Source organism: Arachis hypogaea, chromosome 8, assembly GCF_003086295.3.
Source record: "Arachis hypogaea cultivar Tifrunner chromosome 8, arahy.Tifrunner.gnm2.J5K5, whole genome shotgun sequence".
In the NCBI taxonomy this organism is placed as follows: domain Eukaryota; kingdom Viridiplantae; phylum Streptophyta; class Magnoliopsida; order Fabales; family Fabaceae; genus Arachis; species Arachis hypogaea.
In genome coordinates, this window is record NC_092043.1 from 4,640,039 (window position 1) to 4,665,377 (window position 25,339).

The window sequence follows — 25,339 nt, forward strand, 5'->3', positions numbered from 1 at the left end:
CTAGAATCAAATGGGCAGCATTCTTGAGATCCAGAAAGTCTAAACCTTGTCTGTGGTATTCCGTGTAGGATATGGGATGGGATGACTGTGATGAGCTTCAAACTCACGAGTGTTGGGCGCAGTGACAGTGTGCAAAAGAATCAATGGATCTTATTCTGACATGATCGAGAATTGACAGATGCTTAGCTATGTGGGAAACTGTAGAGGACCATTTTCACTGAGAGGATGGATGGTAGCCATTGACAATGGTGATCCACCTACATATAGCTTCCCATGGAAAGGAGTATGAATGATTGGATGAAGGCAATAGGAAAGCAGAGGCTCAGAGGGAACAAAGCATCTTCATACGCTTATCTGAAATTCCCACCAATGAATTGCATAAGTATTTCTATCCTATTTTATGTTCTATTCCGTTCTTTTAATTATCAAAACCCCATAACCATTTGAATCTGCCTGACTGAGATTTACAAGATGATCATAGCTTGCTTCAAGCCGACAATCTCCGTGGGGTCGACCTTTACTCACGTAAGATATTACTTGGACGACCCAGTGCACTTGCTGGTCAGCTGCACAAAGTTGTGTATCACGATTTCGTGTATCAAGTTTTTGGTGCTGTTGCCGGGGATTGTTCCAGTTTGGACAACTGACGGTTCATTTTGTTGCTTAGATTAGGTATTTTTCTTTTTATTTTCTTCTTCAGAATTTTTAAGAATGAATTCTAGAGTTTCAGATGATTCTTTTATCATCACAGGAGCTAGTTGATTCCCATCAATTTGGCTGTTGTATGCAATGTCTTGCTGAAGCTTGGCTGACCATGTCTAATCTTTTTAGACTGAAGCTTTAGACTAACATTGCATGATTCCTGGAATTCTTATAAAAATTTTTTGAGTTTCTTATTTTCTTTTTCAAAAATTTTTTTTTTTCGAAAAATTACAAAAAAAAATCCATAAAATCATAAAATCAAAAATATTTTGTGCTTCTTGTTTGAGTCTAGTGTCAATTTTTAAGTTTGGTGTCAATTGCATGTTTTTATTTTTTAGCTTTTTTCGGAAGTGTGTTCTTGTGTTCTTCATTGATCTTCAAGCTGTTCTTGATGATTTTCTTTGTCTGATCTTTAAATTCCCTGGTTTTGTGTCTTTTGTTGTTTCTCAGGTACATTCTCAAATTGTTAGTGTCTCTAGTATGAAAATTTCTAAGTTTGGTGTCTTGCATGTCTTTCTTTTCTTAAAAATTTTCGAAAAAAATATGTTCTTGATGTTCATCTTGACATTAAAAGTGTTCTTGCATGCATTGTTTATTTGATCTTAGTTTTTCATGATTAGTTTCATTTGGTTATTTTTCTCTCTCATCATTAAAAATTCAAATTTTTTTTTTCAAAATTATGTCTTGTCAAGTCAATAATACAGAGAATTGAAGATTCAGAACATACAGCAGAGGAATCACAGAGAAAAAGTTGGGCGTTCAAAACGCCCAGTGAGGAAGTAATTCTGGCATTTAAACGCCAGCTAGGGTACCTAGCTGGGCTTTTAACGCCCAAGGAGGTAGCCAAGTGGGCGTTAAATGCCAGAATGGATACCATTCTGGGCGTTTAACGCCAGGATAGCACCAAGGAGGAAATTTTGTTTTCAAATCATATCTTTTTCAATTTTTCAAGTTTTAAAACTGATTTTTCAAAATCTTATCTTTTTTATATCTTCTCATATCAATTATACCTTTTTCAAAATCAAATCTTTTTCATTTTTCTTTTAATATTTTCAAAAATCTTTGCTAACAATTAATGTTGTAATTCAAAAATTTCAAGTTTGTTACTTTCTTGTTAAGAAAGGTGCAATATTTGAATTTTAGAATCATATCTTTTAATTTCTTGTTAGTCAAGTCATCAAATTTTAAAAAATCAAATCTTTTTTTTTTAATTTGTTTTTCAATCATATCTTTTTCAAATCATATCTTTTTCAAATTTTGATTTCAAAAATCTTGGCTAACTTCTTATCTTTTCAAAATTTGATTTTCAAATCTTTTTACCAATTCTCATCTTTTTCAAAACCACCTAACTATCTTTCTCTCTCTAATTTTCGAAAATCACTAACCACTTTTTCAAAAATCTTTTTAATTAACCAATTATTTTAATTTTGATATTCGAATTTCTTTTCTCTGCTATCTCTTTCTATTTAAAGACTAACACTTCTCCTCTATTAGCGATTCGGACTATCTCCCTCTTGATAAGTTCGAATTCTCTACCTCATCCTTCTATCCTTCTTTTCCTCTAACACATCAAGGAATCTCTATACTGTGACATAGAGGATTCCATACTTTCTTTGTTTTCTTCTCTTTCATATGAGTAGGAACAAAGATAAAGGAATTCTTGTTGAAGCTAATCCTAAACCTGAAAGGACTCTGAAGAGGAAGCTAAGAGAAGCTAAAGCACAACTCTCTGGAGAGGACCTGACAGAAATCTTCGAAAAAGAAGAAGACAGGGCAGCCAAAAATAACAACAATGCCAACAATACAAGGAAGGTGCTTGGTGACTTTACTGCACCAACTCCCAACTTGTATCGGAGATGCATCTCTATTCCTGCCATTGGAGCAAACAACTTTGAGCTTAAGCCTCAATTAGTTTTTCGGATGCAACAGAATTGCAAGTTTCATGGACTTCTATTGGAAGATCCTCATCAGTTCTTGGCTGAATTTTTGCAAATCTGTGACACTGTTAAGACCAATGGAGTTGATCCCGAGGTCTACAAACTTTTGCTTTTCCCTTTTGCTGTAAGAGACAAAGCTAGTATATGGTTGAAATCACAACCTAGAGACAGCCTGAACTCTTGGGAAAAGCTGGTCAATGCCTTCTTAGCTAAATTCTTTCCACCTCAAAAGATAAGTAAGCTTAGAGTGGAAGTTCAAACCTTCAAACAGAAGGAAGGTGAATCCCTCTATGAAGCTTGGGAAAGATACAAGCAACTGATCAGAAGGTGTCCCTCTGACATGCTTTCAGCATGGAGCATCATAGGTATCTTCTATGATGGTCTGTTTGAGGTATCCAAGATGTCATTGGACCATTCTACAAGTAGATCTATTCATCTTAAGAAAACGCCTGCAGAAGCTCAGGAACTCATTGAAATGGTTGTAAATAACCAGTTCATGTACACTTTTGATAGAAATCCTGTGAACAATGGGACAACCCAGAAGAAAGGAGTTCTTGAGATTGATACTCTGAATGTCATATTGGCTCAGAACAAATTATTGACTTAGCAAGTCAATATAATTTCTCAGAATCTGACTGGATTGCAAGCCGCATTTGGCAGCGCTAAAGAAGCCTCTTCTGAAGAAGAAGCTTATAACCCTGAGAATCCTGCAATGGAAGAGGTGAATTATATTGGAGAACCCTATGAAAACACCTACAATTCTTCATGGAGGAATCACCCAAATTTCTCATGGAAGGATTAACAAAAGCCTCAACAAGGCTTCAATAACAATAATGGTGGGAGAAACAGGTTTGACAATAGCAAACCTTTCCCATCATCTTTTCAGCAACAGACAGAGAATTCTGAGCAGAGCATCTCTAGCTTAGCAAACATAGTCTCTGATCTATCTAAGACCACACTAAGTTTCATGAATAAAACAAAATCCTCCATTAGATATTTGGAGGCACAAGTGGGTCAGCTGAGTAAGAGAGTTACTAAAACTCCTCCTAGCACTCTCTCAAGCAATACAGAAGAAAATCCCAAGAGAGAGTGCAAGGCCATAACTACGTCCAACATGGCCGAACCTGTGGAGGAGGGAAAGGCAGTGATTCCCAGTGAGGAAGACCTCATGGGACGTCCACTGACCACTAGGGAGTTCCCCTCTAAGGAACCAAAGGAATTTGAGGCTCATACAAAGACCATAGAGATTCCATTGAACCTACTTCTGCCATTCATGAGCTCTGATGAGCATTCTTCCTCTGAAGAGGATGAAGATATTACTGAAGAGCAAGTTGCTAAGTACCTTAGAGCAATCATAAAGCTGAATGCCAAGTTATTTGGTAATGAGACATAGTAGGATGAACCTCCATTTCTCATTAATGAACTAAACACCTTGGCTCAGGTAAAGATACCTCAAAAGAAACCAAACCCTGGAAGGTTCTTAATACCCTGCACCATTGGCACCATGACCTTTGAGAAGGCTCTGTGTGACCTGGGGTCAAGTGTAAACCTCATGCCACTCTATGTATTGGAGAAACTAGGGATCTTTGAGGTACAAGCTGCAAGAATCTCACTGGAGATGGCAGACAATTCAAGGAAACAGGCTTATGGACTTGTAGAGGATGTCTTAGTGAAGGTTGAAGGCCTTTACATCTCTGCTGACTTCATAATCCTAGACACTGGGATGCGTATGCGTGGATTCCCGAAAAGGAACAATGACGCGTGAGCGTCAGTCACGCGTACGCGTGACAACTGTCCGTGCCAGTTGCACGGTTGCAGCACACCCCAAGCCCAACTCTCTGTCCAATTACCACATTACGCCGATTTGCATGCCATGTGTACGCGTCACTGACGCTTCCGTGTGGATTGGCATAATTGCAGGTGACGCGTATGCATAGGGCACGCGTACGCGTGGGGTGGCTCGTGCTCTAGGCACCCTTCCCGCACGTCTCCAGCGCAACTCTCTGTTTGTTTTCGCTTTGTTGCGCAGTCGCACACGACGCGTGTGCGTCATAGACGCTGGCGCGTCGATTCCCCCTTTTTTTGTTTTTTTGTTTTTTGTTATTTTTTTATTTTATGCAAAACAAAAGTAGATATGCAGTATTGGAAAGTAAAACTGATAGAGATAAATTAAAACTAATAAAAAGGAGGATCATACCATGGTGGGTTGTCTCCCACCTATCCCTTTTAGTTAAAGTCCTTAAGTTGGACATTTGGTGAGCTCCTTGTCATGGTGGCTTGTGCTTGAACTCATCTTGAAACCGCCACCAACGCTTGGACTTCCAATAAGCTCTATCAGTTTCAAGTGAATTCCCCAAGTTTTGATGGAGTTCTTCACAAGCTTTGAGCTCCCAAAATTGATCCTCTAGGATGCCAGGATCCCAAATCTTGTTTCTACACCCGTCTTCAAGTTGATCGTCATGATTCCATTCGGGTGGTTTAGCCTTGGAATTCTCACATAAGCACCTAAACATCCTCCTAGACCCATTCACTTTGGTAATACCCCAACCATTGTTATCAAACCTTGAGCGTGCAACCTTCATGAACCTAGAGTGACGCTTCCAACCACCACACAATTCTCCCTTACTCTTCAATCCGCAGAGAGCTCTAAGTTGACCATCCGTCTCAAGCAAACCATATTCAAGTGGGAAAGTAAAGGTTAAGGATAAGAATCTTACCCAATTGAATGTTGTATTGGATGGTAATGGCTTTGGGGGACGTGTTTCTAATGATCTTGCAAGCTCCACTCCCTTGTGGTCTTTCGTGACAACTTCCACTTCTTTGCAAGCTACTTCAATTTCAACCTCTTCCTCTTGGTAGCTTTCTTCCAATTCAATCTCTTCTTCATTGCTTACCAATGGTATGGGAGGTTGTGCATCTTCTTCTTTAATCTCCATCTCTTGATCAACTTCTTCAAAGTCTTCAACCATGATATGCCTTGGAGGTTGTACACTATCCTCCTCAACATCAATTTCAAGCTTATTGGAGGAATACTATACAACTCTAGATTCCCATGGAGGTTCGGCATCTCCTAAGTCTTCAACCACTTCTCCCTCTTCAACTATTACGGCTTCCTCCATTTGTTCCAATACAAAGTCATGCTCCTCACTGTCCACCGAAGTTTCTAGTGTCTCCTTCATGCTACGTTCTTCATTAGATTCTCCACATGTAGCTATGGGAGTTCCTTGAGTGTCCAACCGTTGGGAGGATAATCGATTTATTACCTCGCCCAGGGCGGCCACGAAATATAGCACATTCCTTTGGAACTCTTGTGTCGTCCTTTGCATCTCTCTTTGCTCTGAAAGAAGAACACTTAGAGTGTCATCCATTAGAGATTGGTATTGATATGAGGGTTCATTATTTGGGAGGTAAGGTTCTTGATATGAGGGTGGTTCATCATAATAAGGATGTGGCGGTGCAACACTCTCTATCTTGTCCACTTGTTGTGCAACACACTTCAATTCCTTGTTCTCAAGTTGAGATTCTTTAGCCATGAGCTCCTCTTGTGTTTCCTGGCCTATCACTCGCTTCAGTTGATGAAGGATTGCATGAAATTGATCCAGTATTTCCTTGAGACGATCCCTTGACTCTTGTTCCTCCTAGATAACATAATTAGGATCATATGGCTCACGGATTGATGGATATGGGGGAGTTGTATATGGAGTTGGTGGTTCTTGGGAGTAATTGTGTTGGAATGGGGGTGGTTCTAAGTATGGTTCGTTAGATTGGTATTGATGAGCGGATAATTTATACGCTTTTTGGCACTGTTTTTAGGTACTTTTTAGTAGAATCTAGCTACTTTTAGGGATGTCTTCTTTAGTTTTTAGGATAAATTCACATTTTTGGACTTTACTATGAGTTTGTGTATTTTTTTGTGGTCTCATGTATTTTCTGGCTGAAATTGAGGGACCTGAGCAAAACTCTGATAAAAGGCTGACAAAGGACTACTGATGCTATTGGATTTTGACCTCTCTGTACTCGAAATAGATTTTCTGGATCTATAGAACTCCAAATGGCGCGCTCTCAATGGCTTTGGAAAGTAGACATCCAGAGCTTTCCAGCAATATATAATAGTCCATACTTTATTCGAGATTAGACGATGAAAACTGGCGCTCAACACCAGTTCTACGCTGCATTCTGGAGTCAAACGCCAGAAACACGTCACGAACCAGAGTTGAACGCCAAAAACACGTTACAACTTGGTGTTCAACTCCAATAGAAGCCTTAGCTCGTGTAAAGTTCAAGCTCAGCCCAAGCACACACCAAGTGGGCCCTGGAAGTGGATTTCTGCATCAATTACTTACTTCTGTAAACCCTAGTAGCTAGTCTAGTATAAATAGGACTTTTTACTATTATATTTTCATCATGGACTGTATTTTTGATCCTGTGATCACGTTTTGGGGGCTGGCCTCTCGGCCATGCCTGGACCTTCATCACTTATGTATTTTCAACGGTGGAGTTTCTAGACACCATAGATTAAGGGTGTGGAGCTCTGTTGTACCTCGAGTTTTAATGCAAGTACTTCTATTTTTTATTCAATTCGACTTATTCTTGTTCTAAGATATTCGTTGCACTTCAACTTGATGAATGTGATGATCCATGACACTCATCATCATTCTCACCTATGAACGCGCGTGACTGACAACCACTTCCGTTCTACCTTAGACCGGGCGCATATCTCTTAGATTCCTTAATCAGAATCTTCGTGGTATAAGCTAGAATTGATGGCGGCATTCATGGGAATCCGGAAAGTCTAACCTTGTCTGTGGTATTCTGAGTAGGATTCTGGGATTGAATGACTGTGACGAGCTTCAAACTCGTAATTGTTGGGCGTGATGACAAACGCAAAAGAATCAAGGGATTATATTCCAACATGATCGAGAACCGACAGATGATTAGCCGTGGTGTGACAGAGCATTTGGACCATTTTCACTGAGAGGATGGGATGTAGCCATTGACAACGGTGATGCCCTATATACAGCTTGCCATGGAAAGGAATAAGAAGGATTGAAGGAATATAGTAGGAAAGCAGAGATCCAATAGGGACAAGCACCGCCACGCACTTATCTGAAATTCCCACCATTGAATTACATGAGTAACTCTATCTTTATTTTCCGCTTATTTATTATTATTATTCGAAAACTCCATAACATTTACTATCCACCTAATTGAGATTTACAAGATGACCATAGCTTGCTTCATACCAACAATCTCCGTGGGATCGACCCTTACTCACGTAAGGTATTACTTGGACGACCCAGTGCACTTGCTGGGTAGTTGTGCGGAGTTGTGACAAAGTGTGATTCACGTTTGAGAGCGCCACCAAGTTTTTGGCGCCATTGTTGATGATCACAATTTCGTGCACCAAGTTTTTGGCGTCGTTGCTGGGGATTGTTCGAGTATGGACAACTGACGGCTCATCTTGTTGCTCAGATTGGGTAATTTCATTTTATTTTATTTTGTTTTATTGTTCTTAATTTTCGAAAAAAAAATATTACTTATCCTATTCTTCAGAATTTTTAAGAATGAATTCTAGAGTTTCATGAAGCATGTTGAAGCCTGGCTGGCTATAAAGCCATGTCTAAATTCTTTTCGACTGAGGCTTCAAAACCATCTTCATAGAGGCAAGTTAATTGGAATATTAGCTATATGCTAAAGCTTGGCTGGCTATTCGCCATGTCTAGTGTTTTGGACCGGAGCTTTCACATAAAGCTTGGCTGGCTATTAAGCCATGTCTAATTCCTGGACCGGAGCTTTAGACAAACATTGCATGATTCCTGGAATTCATATTAAAAATTTAGAATTTCTTATTTTATTTTTCCTATATGTTTTCGAAAAAATATAAAAATAAAATACAAAAATAATTAGAAAATCATAAAAATAAAAAATATTTTGTATTTCTTGTTAGAGTCTTGTGTCAAGTTTTAAGTTTGGTGTCAATTGCATATTCATTATGCATTTTTCGAAAATTGCATTCATGCATTGCATTCATCATGATCTTCAAGTTGTTCTTGATGAACTTTCTTGTTTGATCTTCATATTTTCTTGTTTTGTGTTGTATGGTATTTTTCATGTGCATTTTTGCATTCATAGTGTCTAAACATGAAAGATTTCTAAGTTTGGTGTCTTGCATGTTTTCTTTACATTGAAAATTTTTTAAAAATATGTTCTTGATGTTTATCATGATCTTCAAAGTGTTCTTGGTGTTCATCTTGACATTCATAGTGTTCTTGCATGCATCATGTGTTTTAATCCAAAATTTTCATGCATTGAGTATTTTTAGTATTTTTCTCTCTCATCATAAAAAATTCAAAAATAAAAAAATCTTATCTTTTTAAAATCTTTTTCAAAAATCATATCTTTTCCATTTTTTTATCATATTCGAAAATTTCAAAAATCTTTTTCAAAATATTTTCAAAATCTTTTTCTTATCTTTACATCATATTTTCAAAAATATCATCAACAATTAATGTTTTGATTCAAAAATTTCAAGTTTGTTACTTTCTTGTTAAGAAAGATTCAAACTTTAAGTTCTAGAATCATATCTTGTGATTTCTTGTGAGTCAAGTCATTAATTGTGATTTTAAAATTCAAATATTTTTCAAAACTAATTTCAATCATATCTTTTTAAAACCATATCTTTTAAAATCATATCTTTTCAATCTTATTTTTTCAAAATCATATCTTTTTAAAATCATATCTTTTTAATCATATCTTTTCATATCATATCTTTTTCAAACTTTAATTTCAAAAATCTTTTCTAACTTCTTATCTTTTCAAAATTAATTTTCAAATCTTTTTCAACTAACTAATTGATTTATTTGTTTGTTTTATCTTTTATCTTTTTTAAAACCACCTAACTAATTTTCTCTCTCTAATTTTCGAAAATTACCTTACTCTTTTTCAAAATTCTTCTAATTAACTAATTATTTCAAATTTCAATTTTAATTTTATTTCATTTTAATTTTCGAAAATTACTATCCCTTTTTCAAAATTTATTTTTCGAATTTCTATCCCTCTCACCTCTTTATATTTATTTTATTTATTTACTAACACTTCTCTTCATCCTAAAATTCGAACCCCCCTCTCTCTGAGTTCGAATTTTCCTCTTCTCTTTCCTATTCTTCTTCTTTTCTACTCACATAAAGGAACCTCTATATCTGGACAAAGAGGATCCCTATTATTATTTTCTATTCCCTTCTTTTTTATATGAGCAGGAGCAAGGACAAGAACATTCTTATTGAAGCAAATCCTGAACCTGAAAGGACTCTGAAGAGGAAGTCAAGAGAAACTAAAATTCAACAATTCAGAGAAAACTTTACAGAAATTTTCGAAAAAGAAAAGGAGATGGCAGCCGAAAATAATAACAATGCAAGGAGGATGCTTGGTGATTATATTACACCTAAGGCCAAAGAAACCTCAAAAGAAAAAAAATGAAAAAAAAAAAGAGAAAAGGGAAGACAAAAAGCTTCCACCTCCAAGTCATGGGAGATGGAGAGATTCATCTCAAGGGTCCATAGCTCAGTAGAAGAGCATTTGACTGCACATCAAGAGAACATAAGGAATTCTCTCATCAAGAAATCCCTGAGATACCTCAGGGGATACATTTTCCTCCACATAATTATTAGGAGCACCAAAATCACTAGGGAGGAGCAACAAAGACAAGAAAGAGACATAGAAGAGCTCAAGGACATCAATGGTCCTTCAAGAAGGCACCACCCTCACTAAGGTGGACTCATTCCTTGTTCTTAAATTTTTTTCTGCTTTTTGTTTTTTTTATGTTATATGTTTATCTATGTTTGTGTCTTTATTACATGATCATTAGTATTTAGTAACTATGTCTTAAGGCTGTGAATAATTCCATGAATCATTCACCTCTCTTAAATGAAAAATGTTTCTAATTCAAAAGAACAAGAAGTACATGAGTTTCGAAATTATCCTTGAATTTAGTTTAATTATATTGATGTGGTGACAATACTTTTTGTTTTCTGAATAAATGCTTGAACAGTGCATATTTTTTTATGTTGTTGTGTATGAATGTTAAAATTGTTGGCTCTCGAAAGAATGATGAACAAAGAAAAATATTATTGACAATCTGAAAAATCATGAGATTGATTCTTGAAGCAAGAAAAAGCATTGAAAAAGCAAAAGCTTGAAAAAAAAAAGAAGAGTGGCGAAAAAAATATAGAAAGGAAAAGAAAAGCAAGCAGAAAAAGCCAATAGCCCTTAAAACCAAAAGGCAAGGGTAAAAAGGATCCAAGGCTTTGAGCATCAATGGATAGGAGGGCCCAAGGAAATAAAATCCAGGCCTAAGCGGCTAATTCAAGCTGTCCCTAACCATGTGCTTGTGGCATGCAGGTCCAAGTGAAAAGCTTGAGACTGAGCGGTTAAAGTCGTGATCCAAAGCAAAAAGAGTGTGCTTAAGAACTCTGGACACCTCTAACTGGGGACTTTAGCAAAGCTGAGTCACAATCTGAAAAGGTTCACCCAGTCATGTGTCTGTGGCATTTATGTATCTGGTGGTAATACTAGAAAACAAAGTGCTTAGGGCCACGGCCAAGACTCATAAAAGTAGCTGTGTTCAAGAATCAACAAAATTAACTAAGAGAATCAATAACACTATCTGAAATTCTAAGTTCCTATAGAAGCCAATCATTCTAAACTTCGAATGGTAATAAGAGAGGATCAAAATTAGCAAATTTAGGGCCAAAGATGCATGTTTTCAATCATAGCACAAAATTAGGAAAAAAAATATAAAACATACGATTTCTATGAATAAGTGTGAGAATAGTGGATAAAATTCACTCAATTAAGCATAAGATGTACCACGAAGTAGTGGTGCATCAGTGAGTCACGTGTAGCGAGTCGTGCGTACGCACAAGCCTTGCATATGCACAACTGCCAGATTTCCAAAACTCATTTTTTTCATGAATTCTCCACTTTTGCATGCTTGCTGTCCCATTCTTCACACCATCATTGTCTTCTAAACCTTAAATCACTCAAACAAACATATCAAGATATCAAATGGGATAAAAGTGAATTAAGTTTGGTAATTTAAAGCATAAAACATGTTTTTAATAATTAAGCATAATTATGGAGAAATTCACAAAAAGATGCAATTTCAAGGAATAAATGTAAGGTAAGTTAAAAAAATCCATTCTATTCAAGCCGAAAATAATCGTAAAATATGGATTTATCAGTTATCAAACTTAGTAATAATATGGAAAACAACAATCAATCTATGCCATTGCATTAAGCATAACCCAGTAGGAGGGCAAAGAGAAAGCACAAGATTATCCAAATCAGTGTTATGTCCATCTACTTAGTACTTAAACAAAAACCAATTCAGAACCCTTTACTATGTTGTTAATTTCAAATTGAACAACCTACATTATTCTATGAGTAAGCATCTTTATGAATGTTTGTTATATATCGAAAGGAACCAATCATTAAAAATTGAACAACAGAAAATTCAAAACAAAATTGAACAAGAAACTTTAATAATTCATTTTAGGTAGTTCAGACAAAATAGAATAGAGAAAAGTTCAACTAAAAGACTTCAAAAGTTTAACTAAGTTTAGTTCGGTATAGAAGATTTGAAAATCAATCTAATAACTAGCAAAATTATAAATTCACAATCATATTTAGAACAAAATATAAGAATATAACAGATTGAAGTTCAAACATTGAACTAAAGTATTGAACAAATGTAGGAAGGACTATTAGAGGAGAAATATGATGTTTGTGGCTTACCTGAACAAGCGACGCCATGGTGGAGTCAGCCACGGCGAAAAAGAGAGCAGCAGCGACGGTGACACTAGAAACTTGCAACACGGCAACACCCACAGGCCGCAACACCCACAGGCCGCAACAGGGAGCATTGTGCGATACAACACACATACGGCAACATCCACAGTTGACACAACGGCGGGAGGCAGGGCGGCGAGAGCATAGCGGTGTGAGGCACGGAAGCCTGCCGCACAAAGATAGGGCTAGGGAGGAAACAAGGAAGTGAGAGGGATATAAGGACTGGTTTTGAGACTTTTTGTCTGGGTTAGGGTTTGTTCATCATTTTTTGTGTAACTTTGATGTTGAGAAAAGAAGAGCAAGCACAGATTAATTTTCTGTTTAATTGATTTTAATTTTGTTTTCTTTTCTGAAATTATTAGATTGATGTGATTTTAATTTTAATTCTGACTGTAAAAGAGTGTTAACATTTTCTTACAGAAATAAAAAGAATTTTTTAATCATTTATCATAAATAATTATAAGAATATATTGTCTTTTATAATTATTTATGAGGATATTTTTGCATATGTAATAACATAATATATTTTAAAATTTAAATAAAAAATAAATATTTATGTAGATAAATATAATTCATATGGCAAATTTTATTTGCCCACCTTTTATATCGTACCGATACATATAAAATGTCAATCGTATCTAAGTAGTCAACATTTTTTTATGCAACTCGAATAAAATAGTGTATTCGCATATATAATAGAAGTTATAAATTTAATAATAATTAATTATTTACTTTGCTATTTTATAATTCCTTTTATTTTAAAATATTTTTTTCTAAAATTATGTTATGTTATGCTCTCTTGTATAGTTACATTCACTCTTTGCCACGCCACCTTAGTGGATGGGTGGTTTGAATTGAAAAATAATATTTAGAGATAAGTATTGTTTTAATCCTAAAGTTTGGGATCAAAATCAAAATTGTCTCTAACATTTTTTTTTATTTAAAATGGTCCTCAATATTCCTTTTAACATTAAAATCGTCCTTTTTATCACAATAATTTTTTAAATGACAAAAATATCATCTATTCTTTTTCACTATCTTTTTTTCTCTCTTCCATTTCCATAGTGCAATGGCCAAAACATACAACTTTACTAAAGAAAAGATCAGAGAACAGTGCCAGCAGCAAATGGTGATTTATTGACTAAAACTCAAAGAATGCCAATTTTGAGGTTCCACATTTGGAGCAAGCACAACTTGGCCAATCCGAAACTCCACCGCACTACCGATAAGGATGACCCTAAGGCTTTTCTTGAAGCTATCGCCATGGTTGGACTCGTTCGAGTCCTTTGCCAGCTCCACAACCTTGCTTAGTTTAGTTCACACTCTCTGTCTCTCTTTCTCTCTCTATCTCTCTGTGTAATCAATCTCTCTGATCTATTTGATGGATGAAGGTGAAAATATGGATGATTAAGTGTAGGTGGTGGTGGTGGTAGATGAACTTGATAGAGGTGACCCATGATGATAGAGATTGAGGATGATGATGATGGTGGTGGTGGATACAAATGGAGGATGATGGAAGAAATTGTTGGTCTCGATGATCACGATGATGGAAGATGATTTTTAAGGGTGATATTTTTTTTTAAAGAAAATGATAAACTACTAAAAATACATCTAAATAATTTTCTTGTTGACAAAAATGTACTTAAATTTTGTTATCGACAAAAATGTCCTCAAATAATTTTAAAACAAGACAAAAACTTTCAACATTAAATATGTATTCTAAAAATATATTTTAGAGATTAAATTTTAATGTAATTTTTTGCAAGTATGATTAGAAAAATGGTATATTTTTATCCTTAAAATTTGACTTTTTTTGCTAAGTATATATTTTTTTGTTATTTTTTTCAACAACCAATAATATTTTTAAAAAATAAAATAAAAATATTGAGATCAACTTTTTATCTCTCTTTTATGTATATATTTTAAACAGTTATCTAAATATTTTTATAAAATTTTGGATCAAATTTTGTTTGTCAAATAAAAAAGTCGTTTGCCACTTACAAAAAATAATATTCTTTTTGGGCATTTTAGTCACATTTTTAAATTATTTGAGGATATTTTGTCCATAATAAATTTTAGGTGTATTTTTGTCAACAATAAAATTATTCAGGTAAATTTTTGATAATTTCCCTTAAAAATAATAATGATTAAAGAATAAATCTATCCAAAGAACGATTTTAATGCTAAACGAAACGTTAAGAATCATTTTAAACTTCAAAAAAAAAAGTCAAGAATAATTTTAATTTTAACTTTTAAATCTTAAGAATTAAAATAGTATTTATCCCAAACACAAATATTTTCCAATCATTTTTAATTGTGGATATAATAACTAAGAAACTAAAAGGAATATACGTGGAGACATATATTTTAGTTAAATCCTTTATTTTTTATGTGTCATCATGCCCTCACATGGACGGACTCAAGGGAGGTAAGTAGTGGCCTTAGCCCCTAAACAAATTTTAAAAGCTCATAAATTATTATAATAGATGTATTATATAGAGTAAAATTTAATAGTGTAGTAATAATAAAAAGAGTTACTATTCTTTATGTATTAGGATTTAAATTTCTATATATATATATATATATATATATATATATATATATATATATATATATATATATATATATATATTTATATTATTTGTATTTTTTTTAATTTAGAGATTTTTTTTACATTTGTTTAAGATTAATTTTAACATTTATAATTATATAAAAAATACTTTAATATTATTTATGATATTTTTTTCTAATTTTATTTAGTTGTTTATTTTTTATTATTTTTTGATTAATTTTTATCCCTATTATTATATAAAAATATTTTAATATATTTTAAATTCATATAACAAAATTGTTAGTACAATTAACTTATATTATTTTATGTTATATTTTTAATGATATAAAATATAAAAATATAACTTACTGTCATATAAATACTTAATAAAATAAATTAATTAACAAAATATTTAAAAATATATAATTTTATATTTTATTAGATGTAAAATTATAAAACAATTATAAAAAATAAAATAATTCTTTTATTTGACAAATATTTATTAATTTTTTTAATTAAAAAATTAGTTATAATTATATCTATTATTAAATATATAACATTATATTTGATTATACAATATTTTAATTTTCGCCCTATCCATTCTTAAATTTCTGGATACTTCCGAGGACCTCACTGATTTCCTTTCGCTCATTCATTCTTCAGGTTTTTTTTTCAAACAATAAGTGCTCTTTCTCTGCTCCCTTTCCTCTTTTCAATTTTTCTCTTTAATGCTCTATAACACATCATCCACCACGTTATGCTATTATTTACTTTATCTTATCTTCATTTTGATGTATCATGTATACTCCAAAAGAAAAACTTATTTTCTCGCAACACTATTAATGGAGTTTAAAGTTAGTAAATGAGGAAAATTTTTTATTTTTAAGTTTCAGATATTATTGAGATTTTAGGATCATTTTTTATTTGATAATTAATTATATTTATAATTTTTATCATACCAATATTTATAAGTATCTATAAATTTGAATTAGAATTCATAAGATTAAAAAATTTAAAGCATTTATTAAATTGAGTAAAATTATATTAATTGATAATATTATTAACTCACAAATATTATTATGAGTAAACTATCATTTTTATTCACGAAAATTGAAAACGCTAATAAATATACCTATAAAAAAAATAAACTACTATTTGTACCCATAAAACATGGATTCCATACAATAAAATTATCCAAATTCTAAATAATCACATAAAAGCCCCAAATTACCCTTACCATCATTCACATCATCTTTCTTCTCCCCACTAACCACTCCATCATTCTCATCTACTCATCACCTTACCACCACCACCACCACTATTAACCCAATCCTCTATCTCTCATCAATAATCAATTGATTTTCAAAAAATCCTAGCAGCAACACCTCCTTCTGCTGCCGTCCTCCTTCCGTCCTGGCCACCCCCTCCTTCTCTCCTTCTCTGTCTCGCCCTCGCCGACCAGAGGACCTTTGCACCAACCCTTGCTTCGCCGCCGCCACTAACCCTAGAGCCGTAGTGCCCCACCTCTCCTCTCTTCACCGCCTACCACCCTCACCTACCGTGGCTATCTTCTCCTCACTAGCCGCCACCACCGCGGTCTCCTTTGCGAACTAAAACCGCGGTAAGCTCTCTATCTTTCTGTCTCTTTCGCCATCTATTTTAAACCACCGAACCCTAATTCACTTCTCCTTCTCCTCTGCTTCCCCTTCTTCTTTCCTCTTCAAGAACCAGAGACCTCCGAACCACCCTCACAGCCCTGCCATCATCGCCGTCCACACTTCCTGCCGCCAGAACTGCCGCGAATCACCGTCGTCTCCACCATCTGTGACAAACCGAGTCACCCTCACCGTCCAAGTCGTTCTTTCTCTCGATCCAGACCACTGCCAGCGAGCCACTCACCAGTCTCGCACTTCCTCCACGAGCCCTAACTCAACCCCTATTCTCACTCTGTCTTCTACTCCAACGAGCTGTCGGCAACGTCACCATCATCATCAGCTTCTCAATTGCCGAACCTTTAGAGCAACTACCCTAACTAGCATCTCTCTACCCGAAACAAAGCTGAAACAGAACAAGCTCACCCCCTACCTCTCAAAATTTGGCTCAGGTGAGAATTGCTCAATTCATTCAACAATTCGTTCAATTTCTCACATGGTCTATTTGAGTTTGGCAATTGATTTGTTGCAGGGGCATTAGGTGGTAACATTATGTTCTGAATTCAATAAAAAGTTGAAAACGATGATGATAAGGATAATTTCGGATTTTTATGTGATTCTGTAGAGTTTGCTTAATTTTGTTGTATGGAACCCATATTTTATGGGTACAAATGGTAATTTATTTTTTTATGGATAGATCTGTCAGCGTTTTCAATTTTCGTGGATAGAAATAGTAGTTTACTCTATTATTATTGTGAAATTTATAGAATTATAGAATTATTGTCCATCAATTATTAGTTCAATGATGTGCTCAAAAATACTTCCAGTTCTTTAAAACTAAGTTGTGAGTATATACTATGTTTACAGTTATTTTAAATATATTATTATTTTTGCCTAATTGAATTCCTGAATTCATCATTTAAGAATAAATATTAATTTATTGTAAATCTTGAATTTATTAAAATTATTGAAATGAAGAATTATTTCTAAAAAGCTCACAATTTTATAAGATACACATGAAACATACTTGTATACTTTACAAAGCATACATTGCAACAACTTAGATTTTCGATAACTGACTTTTTGGATTTTATATGCTGGAAATTTGTGAAATCTGAATGACACGGTTAGACTCCATTTGATAAGCCGAATCATTAGATAATAATACTTCTCAGCCTTCTCCTTACACCCTTTCTACCTCTGCTTCTCTTCGTCATTCACTTGTTTTTGTTCTGATTTGTCATTCTGGCAGCTGCTGCATTTGTTTCTAAGTTCTACCCTTGATTCGAGCTTATAAGTTCTAACCCCTGTTTCTGCTTCATGCTTGTGCTTCTACCCTTGATTCGAGCCTTACTTCTGCTTTGTGTGCTTATGTGCTACTTCATATTTATTGCTTAATTGTGAAGGATTTGAATACATTTATTATAACTAGGGGTGGCAACGGGATGGGTAGGGGCGGTCCCGCTTCTACCGGCGGATAGTAAAATGTTGAACCCTAACCCGTCCTTGCGGGTATCCGTCCCGCTTCTACCCGCCCCAATAATTATTAAAATCCAATAAATAAAATTAAATTTCAAAATTTATATAACTATCATCACATACATAATATAAATTAAAGTAAAAATTTAAATATGATACAATATTATTAATCATTTACTAATTATTTTACGTATATTATATATTAAAATTATATATATTATATATATGTCGGGGCGGGTATTACCTAAACTCGACCCCACCCCGCCCCTCCTAAAATTCCGTCCCGCTCAAAACCCGCTCCGGTGCAGGGCAGGTAATTTTTCGCCCCGAACAGGTAGGGACGGGGTGGGTACCCGCGGATTCGGGTAGTGTTCCCATCCTTAATTATAACTTGTTCTACTATTTTAGTTTATTATGAGTTTTGTGGTAAAAATATTAAGTTTAAATGCTTAAATTTGAGTAAATATATATCTTATAGATGATATATATGATTTTTAAAAAAATAAATTCATACAAGTAAATTCGTATGAATTTGTAAGTCAAGTCTATGAGTCGAGTTTACCTAGACTCATGAGTTTGAAAACTTTGAAAATATCTTTAGAATTTAGTGGTAAATTTTATTGCACTGTAGGCCACTTATGTTATATGAAAGGAGTGTTGAGCGGTAAAAAATAAACACGAATATAAACTTAGTGTGATAGAGACAAGGGGATTAGATGGATGAACAGTTAAACACATAGATAAAATAAAGATAAAGATAGAATAGAGAAAGACTGGTATAAAGAAAATTGACAAAAGAAATCCGATTAAGGTGGATTTGATAAAAGATTTGGACAAGTAACAAAAAGACAGAATACCTAAAAAATCACATACAAATGGTTAAGACATAATATCATCATCTGATCCGTATAGACGACTCCTTAATGGAATAAAACTTTATTTTGTACTAAAATTTTGGATAAACAACCAAAACTGTCCCTGAATTTTAAATATTTTGACAAAAATATCCTTTACTTTTATTAATGATAAAAATATTCTCAGTATATAAAACAGATCAATATACTTAACGCTAAATATATATTTTTAAAAAATATTTTAGAAATTAAATTGACATTTTTTAAAAATTAAATTTTGACGTAGTTTTTATGAGCATAGTTGAAAAAATAAGATATTTTTCTGTAAAATTTAGTGATTTTACATAAAAAAAATTTATGATTTATTTTTGTTAATGACTACCGTAAAAATAGAAAATAAAATTCTAGAGATTGAATTATAATTATCTAAATATTTTTACGAAATTTTGGATCAAAATGCAAAATTAATTTGAAAAATACAAAAGTTATTTGTTATTTATAAAAGAATAATATTTATTTTTGTCACGTTTTATAATATGTTGAAGATATTTCGTTGTTATTAAAAGTGAAAGGTATTTTTGTTGACGTATTAAAGATTAGGAGAGATTTTGGTAGTTTACTCTAAAATCCCTTTTATTTTTTTTATAAAACCCTACTTTCAATATAATCCCTGCTTGTTATTAAGGGTGTGGCAAAAGTCGCGGCTAAAAAGAAAATCATGGGGTCAGCATAGGATTAAGATTTGAGACTGGACAACGTTACATACATGGTTTGCATCCTGAAAGAGTTCTTAACGAGTACTAACAATTCTAGCCACGATTCTGCAAAAAAACTTAGTTTTGCTATTTGATTTCTCATTCCAAATCTTAAAAGTAGCAAGATTCCAAATCACATTCTTTGTAAAATCTCCGAACATGATTCCTCGATCCAACGCATCGTTACTCCGGCATGGGTCAAATTCTGAAAAACAGAAAGACAAAAATATAACTACCATTAATCTAGATAACGTAAGGACTAAAGGCTAAGGCATCACAGCCACCAAATCCATAAAATGCTGCCAATGGACAATTTTTTACTCCATTAATTGTCACTTTCACTATTTCGATCCATTGAAAATTAAAATTAGAGGCCCTTAGCCTTTTGATCCGTAGACATTTAAGTCCTCGAAGATTTGAAAATACATTTAAGTCCTTGACCTTTTCAAAACCTGGACATATCGATCCCTCATATTCACTTGGGTCTGTCGGACTTATCGGAAAAATCAAACATGACCCCGTTGTACTAACCTGGTTGATACGGATGTGCATACGTGAGAGAGTTTTTAAAATTGGACAAATTAGACTCGGGATCGATATGTCCAGATTTTGAAGAGATCAAAGACTTGCATGTATTTTTAAATCTTCAGGGGCTTAAATGTCCGCGGACAAGATAGTTAGGGATCGATTTGTCCTTTTCTCTTAAAATTATTTGGACAGAAATGTGTCAGGATATATTGATATCTCAATTAAAAAGTGTCACTTTCAAACGGAATGAGTCTCTACCCGATCAGTAGGGCTAGATCCAATTTCAAGATACATGTTCTAACTCCAAAAGAATCAAATAATGATTATAACCAATATGCTAAAAAATTATCCTTTTTCAAAAAAGCGCCTTTCTAGTGTAAGTAAAATCTGCTAACAATTACAATCAATTCTATCTAATGTCCCAAATACCTCAATTGATAATATAGATAGATAAATAGATTTTATGAAGGTAGAAAACAAGTTGTTTTCAGTAAATATGATTGCCAAACATGCACCACTTAGCTCAGCTCACTGGTTCAAACAGGTTTTCTTTTTCTCCCTTCAAAGCATATGAATCACCATAAGAAAAAACTTTTCACAGGCAAATGATACAGGAGGTACTGCTTCAACAGGCAATAATAAACTCTTTACAAACATTAATGATTAGAAACATGAAATTAAATGAAGTATGGATGCATTAACTTACTTGCAGCCAGAAAGAGAATCCACGTAACAGAACCAAAACCTTGTGTGGTTCCTTGAATTTAATTGCTAATGCTAGATCTGCACAATTATCAAACAAGGAGTTGATAAAGAACTGTAAAAATATTGACAGCAGTGTCAGCATAGACATTATTATGCAACAAGAAGAATAGAAGCAACCTAACAACTGGCACAGACCATTTAAAAAATACAGATGATAAAAATCAATGATTATCAGTCAAAGAATAAAGTGTACAATTGCTGATATATGTTGAGTTCAATAACACCTAGCACCTTTTACTACCATCCATGAGAGAACCAGACCAAAAAAGCTAGCCACTGTGATTGGAGCCCAAAAAAAATTACAATCCAATACTTCTGATGTGGGACATGTATCCCATACCTTGCAATTGGATCCTAACATCCCACCATGAGCCACGGCCTGGTACCCATGCAGGCTGGCTGTGTACTTGCCACTTTTACTAGTCTCAATTGAACACAACATGGTTGGCCAGCACCTGTCACCTGACTTCAGATGAGAGAGATGGTGGAATGCTTTGGTACCAATTGATAAGAAAGTTGAGAGAATCACATCAAAATTGTGATCGGAGAGATCAATGATTATTACCCTCCCCCCCCCCCCCTGGCTGTCTCTCCCCACCAATTGGAATCCCATATCTTGCAGTTGGATCATAACATACAACATGGATCATGAAATTCTGATAGACCATATTTATATTCCGGAAACCGTATACATCATATCTGTCGTACTAAAATACAAAACACAAAATTATGCAGTTGCAGGTTTACTCCAAAAGGGATGGAGAACTTTCTCTTAATTAATTAACAAAATTTGATACACCCAAATATAAAGTGTAGTGATACTCGTTAATCTCAATTGAGGAAGCATGGAATCTTGGTCGAAGAGAGATCATAAACTTCATGCCAATCTTTATAAATGGAAACTGAATAACTTTAATTTCAGAATAAGAAAAAAAAAAAGAAAAGAAAAGCTGGACCAACCAGGGTACAATTCAAGGTATGATTTGTTAACACCATGTGAGCGGTATGATTTAACAACCCCTTGGCGCGTTTCAGCATGTCGTTCCTTATGCAGTCGAACATGTACTAAATCCAGAAGTTTATCATGTTCTTCTTGGTTATAAGGCCTGTTAAGATCTTTCAGAAGTCTTGTCTTTAACTCAGATAATTTCCCGCTGTCTCTGGGGTTGGTTTCATTTTCAAAGTACTGAACATACACCAATTAATATTATGCATAAGTTAGAAAGTAATTATTTCAAATTTCTTAGAAGTGCAGGTGTGCAAAGTTGCATATTACAAATAGCAAGGTTAGGCTGTAAATAGTTAAAGGCACTTACTGAAGAATCAAAATCTCTGGAAAAAATGAACGGGCTGTTTTCACCAATTTGATTAGGTTCTAAAAGAATCACATCTGAGTCAGAGCAACTTTTACTGGTGTCTGCTTTGCATGCCTTTGTGATACTCTTGTGTTGCATATGCATCAAATTGCCATCAACAGTAAGAAATGCTTGATCAGAAGCTTGTGAACTGTGCCTAACATTTGAACTCTTTCTTTTGTCGTCACTCTCTACCCTGACAGTTATAAGCCCCTCATCATCTGTCATATAAGAATTCAAGTATCTCCCGTAATCTTCATCAACACAATAAACCCTTGATTCAGTATTGCTCATGGACACTCCCGAAACATCTAAATGTGGGCTTCTATCAACAGGTGCTCCTTCAGTCTGTAGACTTTGCTGGGATTCCAGTTGACCACCTATCTGTTCTTTATCAACATCACATTGTCCTTCTGGAGTATGATACCCTTGACCGGAAACTTGCGAATTGTTCCTAACACATGAGCTTCTTCCATCTAATTTGCCTCCCACCTCCTGAGACATCAAACCTTCATCAGTACCCCTATAAGAAGAATAAGAATTCAAGTATGCTTTGTAATCTTCATCAAAATTATCAGATTCCAGTTCAGCATGGCAATTGTTCTTGGGAGCTATAGAATCATCTGAACATTCCCTTCTGATAAATTGTCCTCTTTCAGTTTGGTCAGATTCCACTGGGTCAACTGTATGTTCTTCAACAACATCAAACTGGACACTGGGATTACCAAAAGCATGATCAGAAACTTGAGACTTGTTCCTAGTACTTGAGCTTCTTCCAGCTTCACTTCCAACCAACGATTGCAAACTTTCATCAACCATCCCATTAGAATTCAAGAATATTTGGTAATCTTCATCTACATTATGAGAGTCCAATCCAGTGTTGCAAATATTTTTGGGAACTACAGAATCGTCTGAAGAAGGCCTTATATCAAATGGTCCTCCTTCAGAGTGCAGATTGTGGTAACATTCCATCTTGTCAACTGTCTGCTCCTTGTTGACGTTGCACTCCACATTGGCATTATCGAATGCATGATTGAAAACTAGTGGATTGTTCTTAACATTTGAACGCACCAAACCATCATCATTCCTACAGAAAGGCAATAATGTTTCGTACTCTTCATCTGCATCATTGAACTGCAATTGAGAGTTGCAATTGTTGCCTGGAGCTCTATAAACATCTGAACCTGTAATTTCACTAGGAGGTCCTTTTTCTGACTCTGGAACTTGCTGAGATTCCAATGCATCACCTGTCTCCTCCAACTCCCCTTCTTTGCCACCATAGCTTATATCAATATGCTGGTTATGCATACTGATTAAGGAAATATAGGAGTTTCCTTCATTCCTTAGGTTTTCCGCAAACATTTTATCCTCATTATCCAAATCATGATCATTGTCACTGATGTAAACAGTGTCAGAATCATCTTTATAATTATCAGAACTATATGTATTCAAAAACAGTCTGAAATCTTCATCTACTTCATCATGCCCAATATTGGAAATGTCATAATAATATTGAGGACATCTATCCAAGAGCATTCTGTAATCTTCATCTACTTCATCATCCTCAATCTCGGAAATATCATTAGAAATTTCAGAAAGATAACCATCCAAGACAATTCTGTAATCTTCATCTACTTCATCCTCTACGATATGAACATCATTGTCCGATGAAAAGGCCACATCTCCACAACTCTTGACAGATATCCTGGTAGCACTGGCAAAGCAATTGGGTTTTGAATCATACTTCAAACTGAGCCCCCTTCTCTTCCATCGCCTTTCAGCCCTTCTTCTCTGTTCCTCAGAATAAAAATCTTCTCTTTTCACAAGCATATGTGAATCTCCTGATTCAAACTTGATTGAATCCCGCATACTTTAAAGAGAAAAGTATCCGTACATTCACTGAAAAGGCCAATAAGAACTCATTAAAGAAAAAAAAAAAAGAATAGTCCCGTAAAAACTTAGGGCAATAATTAATAACTGAAGGAACATTATTTACTGTAGAAAGCAAATACGAATTAGTTAAATGCATCAATAAGCATTGGTAGATGAAATTTTCAATTCGTTTGGACAACCAAACAGGAATATTTTTCTTAAAGGAAACAAGAATCAATCGAAAAGTGTTCTAACCAACGACTATGAGCGAGGTGCTCGGTTCGAGTGGAGCACTTATCGGACCACGAGGGCTGACTTGCGGGCCGGGAGATCACACCGTAATGACACGGACACCGTGAAGAAAGGACTAGACTCTACACTGCCGCGCGCCGCATTGCGTAACAGTAAAAGGGTAAAGAAAAAGCTAAATTAGGGTTACCCGCGCAAACGCACTGCCCCTTTGTTATACATAGGAAATTTACCGGCCCGGGTCATGCATAAATTGATTAAATGAATTAAATCAGAGTTTAAAAATATAGAATTTTTACATATATAAATAGAAGATAAATTTTTAAGAAATACACACACAAGTAATAAAATATCATTTTTTTTTATACATAGTTTTTTCTCTCTTTTTTTCTTTTCGTTACTACATATAAATATATGAATCATTTTTATTGAGCTAATTATATTAACGCTAAAGTCTTCTATCAATACTTCTTTATTTTATATTATATCTTTCTATCAACATGAGACTCTGATCAAATTTTTTTGAAGACTCAGGTAACAAATTTTTATTACGTCGAATCTCTTCATCTTAAATATAATGCTTTTGATATATCTGAAAATAATTATTTATTATGGATACTAAATGTTAAAATCCATCTTGATTCAATAGATCTTGGAGATACCATTAAGGCTGAAAATAATACATCCCAGAATGATATAGCCAAAGCCATAATTTTTCTTCATCGTCATCTTGACGTATGATTGAAAAATGAATATCCCACATTAAAAGATCCTGCAGATATGTGAAAAGACCT

General features: G+C 34.4%; 1 protein-coding gene and 1 long non-coding RNA gene across 3 annotated transcripts; both read right to left on the reverse strand.

The window, feature by feature from the left end:
• Positions 1-10,742: 10,742 nt before the first annotated feature.
• Positions 10,743-12,792, reverse strand: LOC112705754 (uncharacterized). The gene is made up of 3 exons (XR_003155544.3): positions 12,432-12,792; positions 11,505-11,667; positions 10,743-11,151 (listed from the first exon to the last, which is right to left on the reverse strand). It is a non-coding gene; the product is annotated as an uncharacterized lncRNA (long non-coding RNA).
• Positions 12,793-19,726: 6,934 nt separating this feature from the next.
• On the reverse strand, positions 19,727-24,804 carry LOC112705755 (uncharacterized). 2 transcript variants are annotated; one of them, XM_025756695.3, is made up of 5 exons: positions 24,552-24,804; positions 22,386-24,323; positions 22,030-22,255; positions 21,011-21,087; positions 19,727-19,981 (listed from the first exon to the last, which is right to left on the reverse strand). In XM_025756695.3, exons 2-5 carry the CDS (start codon positions 24,291-24,293, stop codon positions 19,910-19,912), a joined length of 2,283 nt encoding a protein of 760 aa, XP_025612480.2. In that variant the 5' UTR covers positions 24,294-24,323; positions 24,552-24,804; the 3' UTR covers positions 19,727-19,909. The 2 variants fall into 2 exon arrangements, with proteins under 2 accessions (XP_025612480.2, XP_025612482.2); XM_025756697.3 differs by lacking the exon at positions 19,727-19,981 and adding an exon at positions 20,520-20,863.
• Between the last annotated feature and the right edge of the window lie 535 nt (positions 24,805-25,339).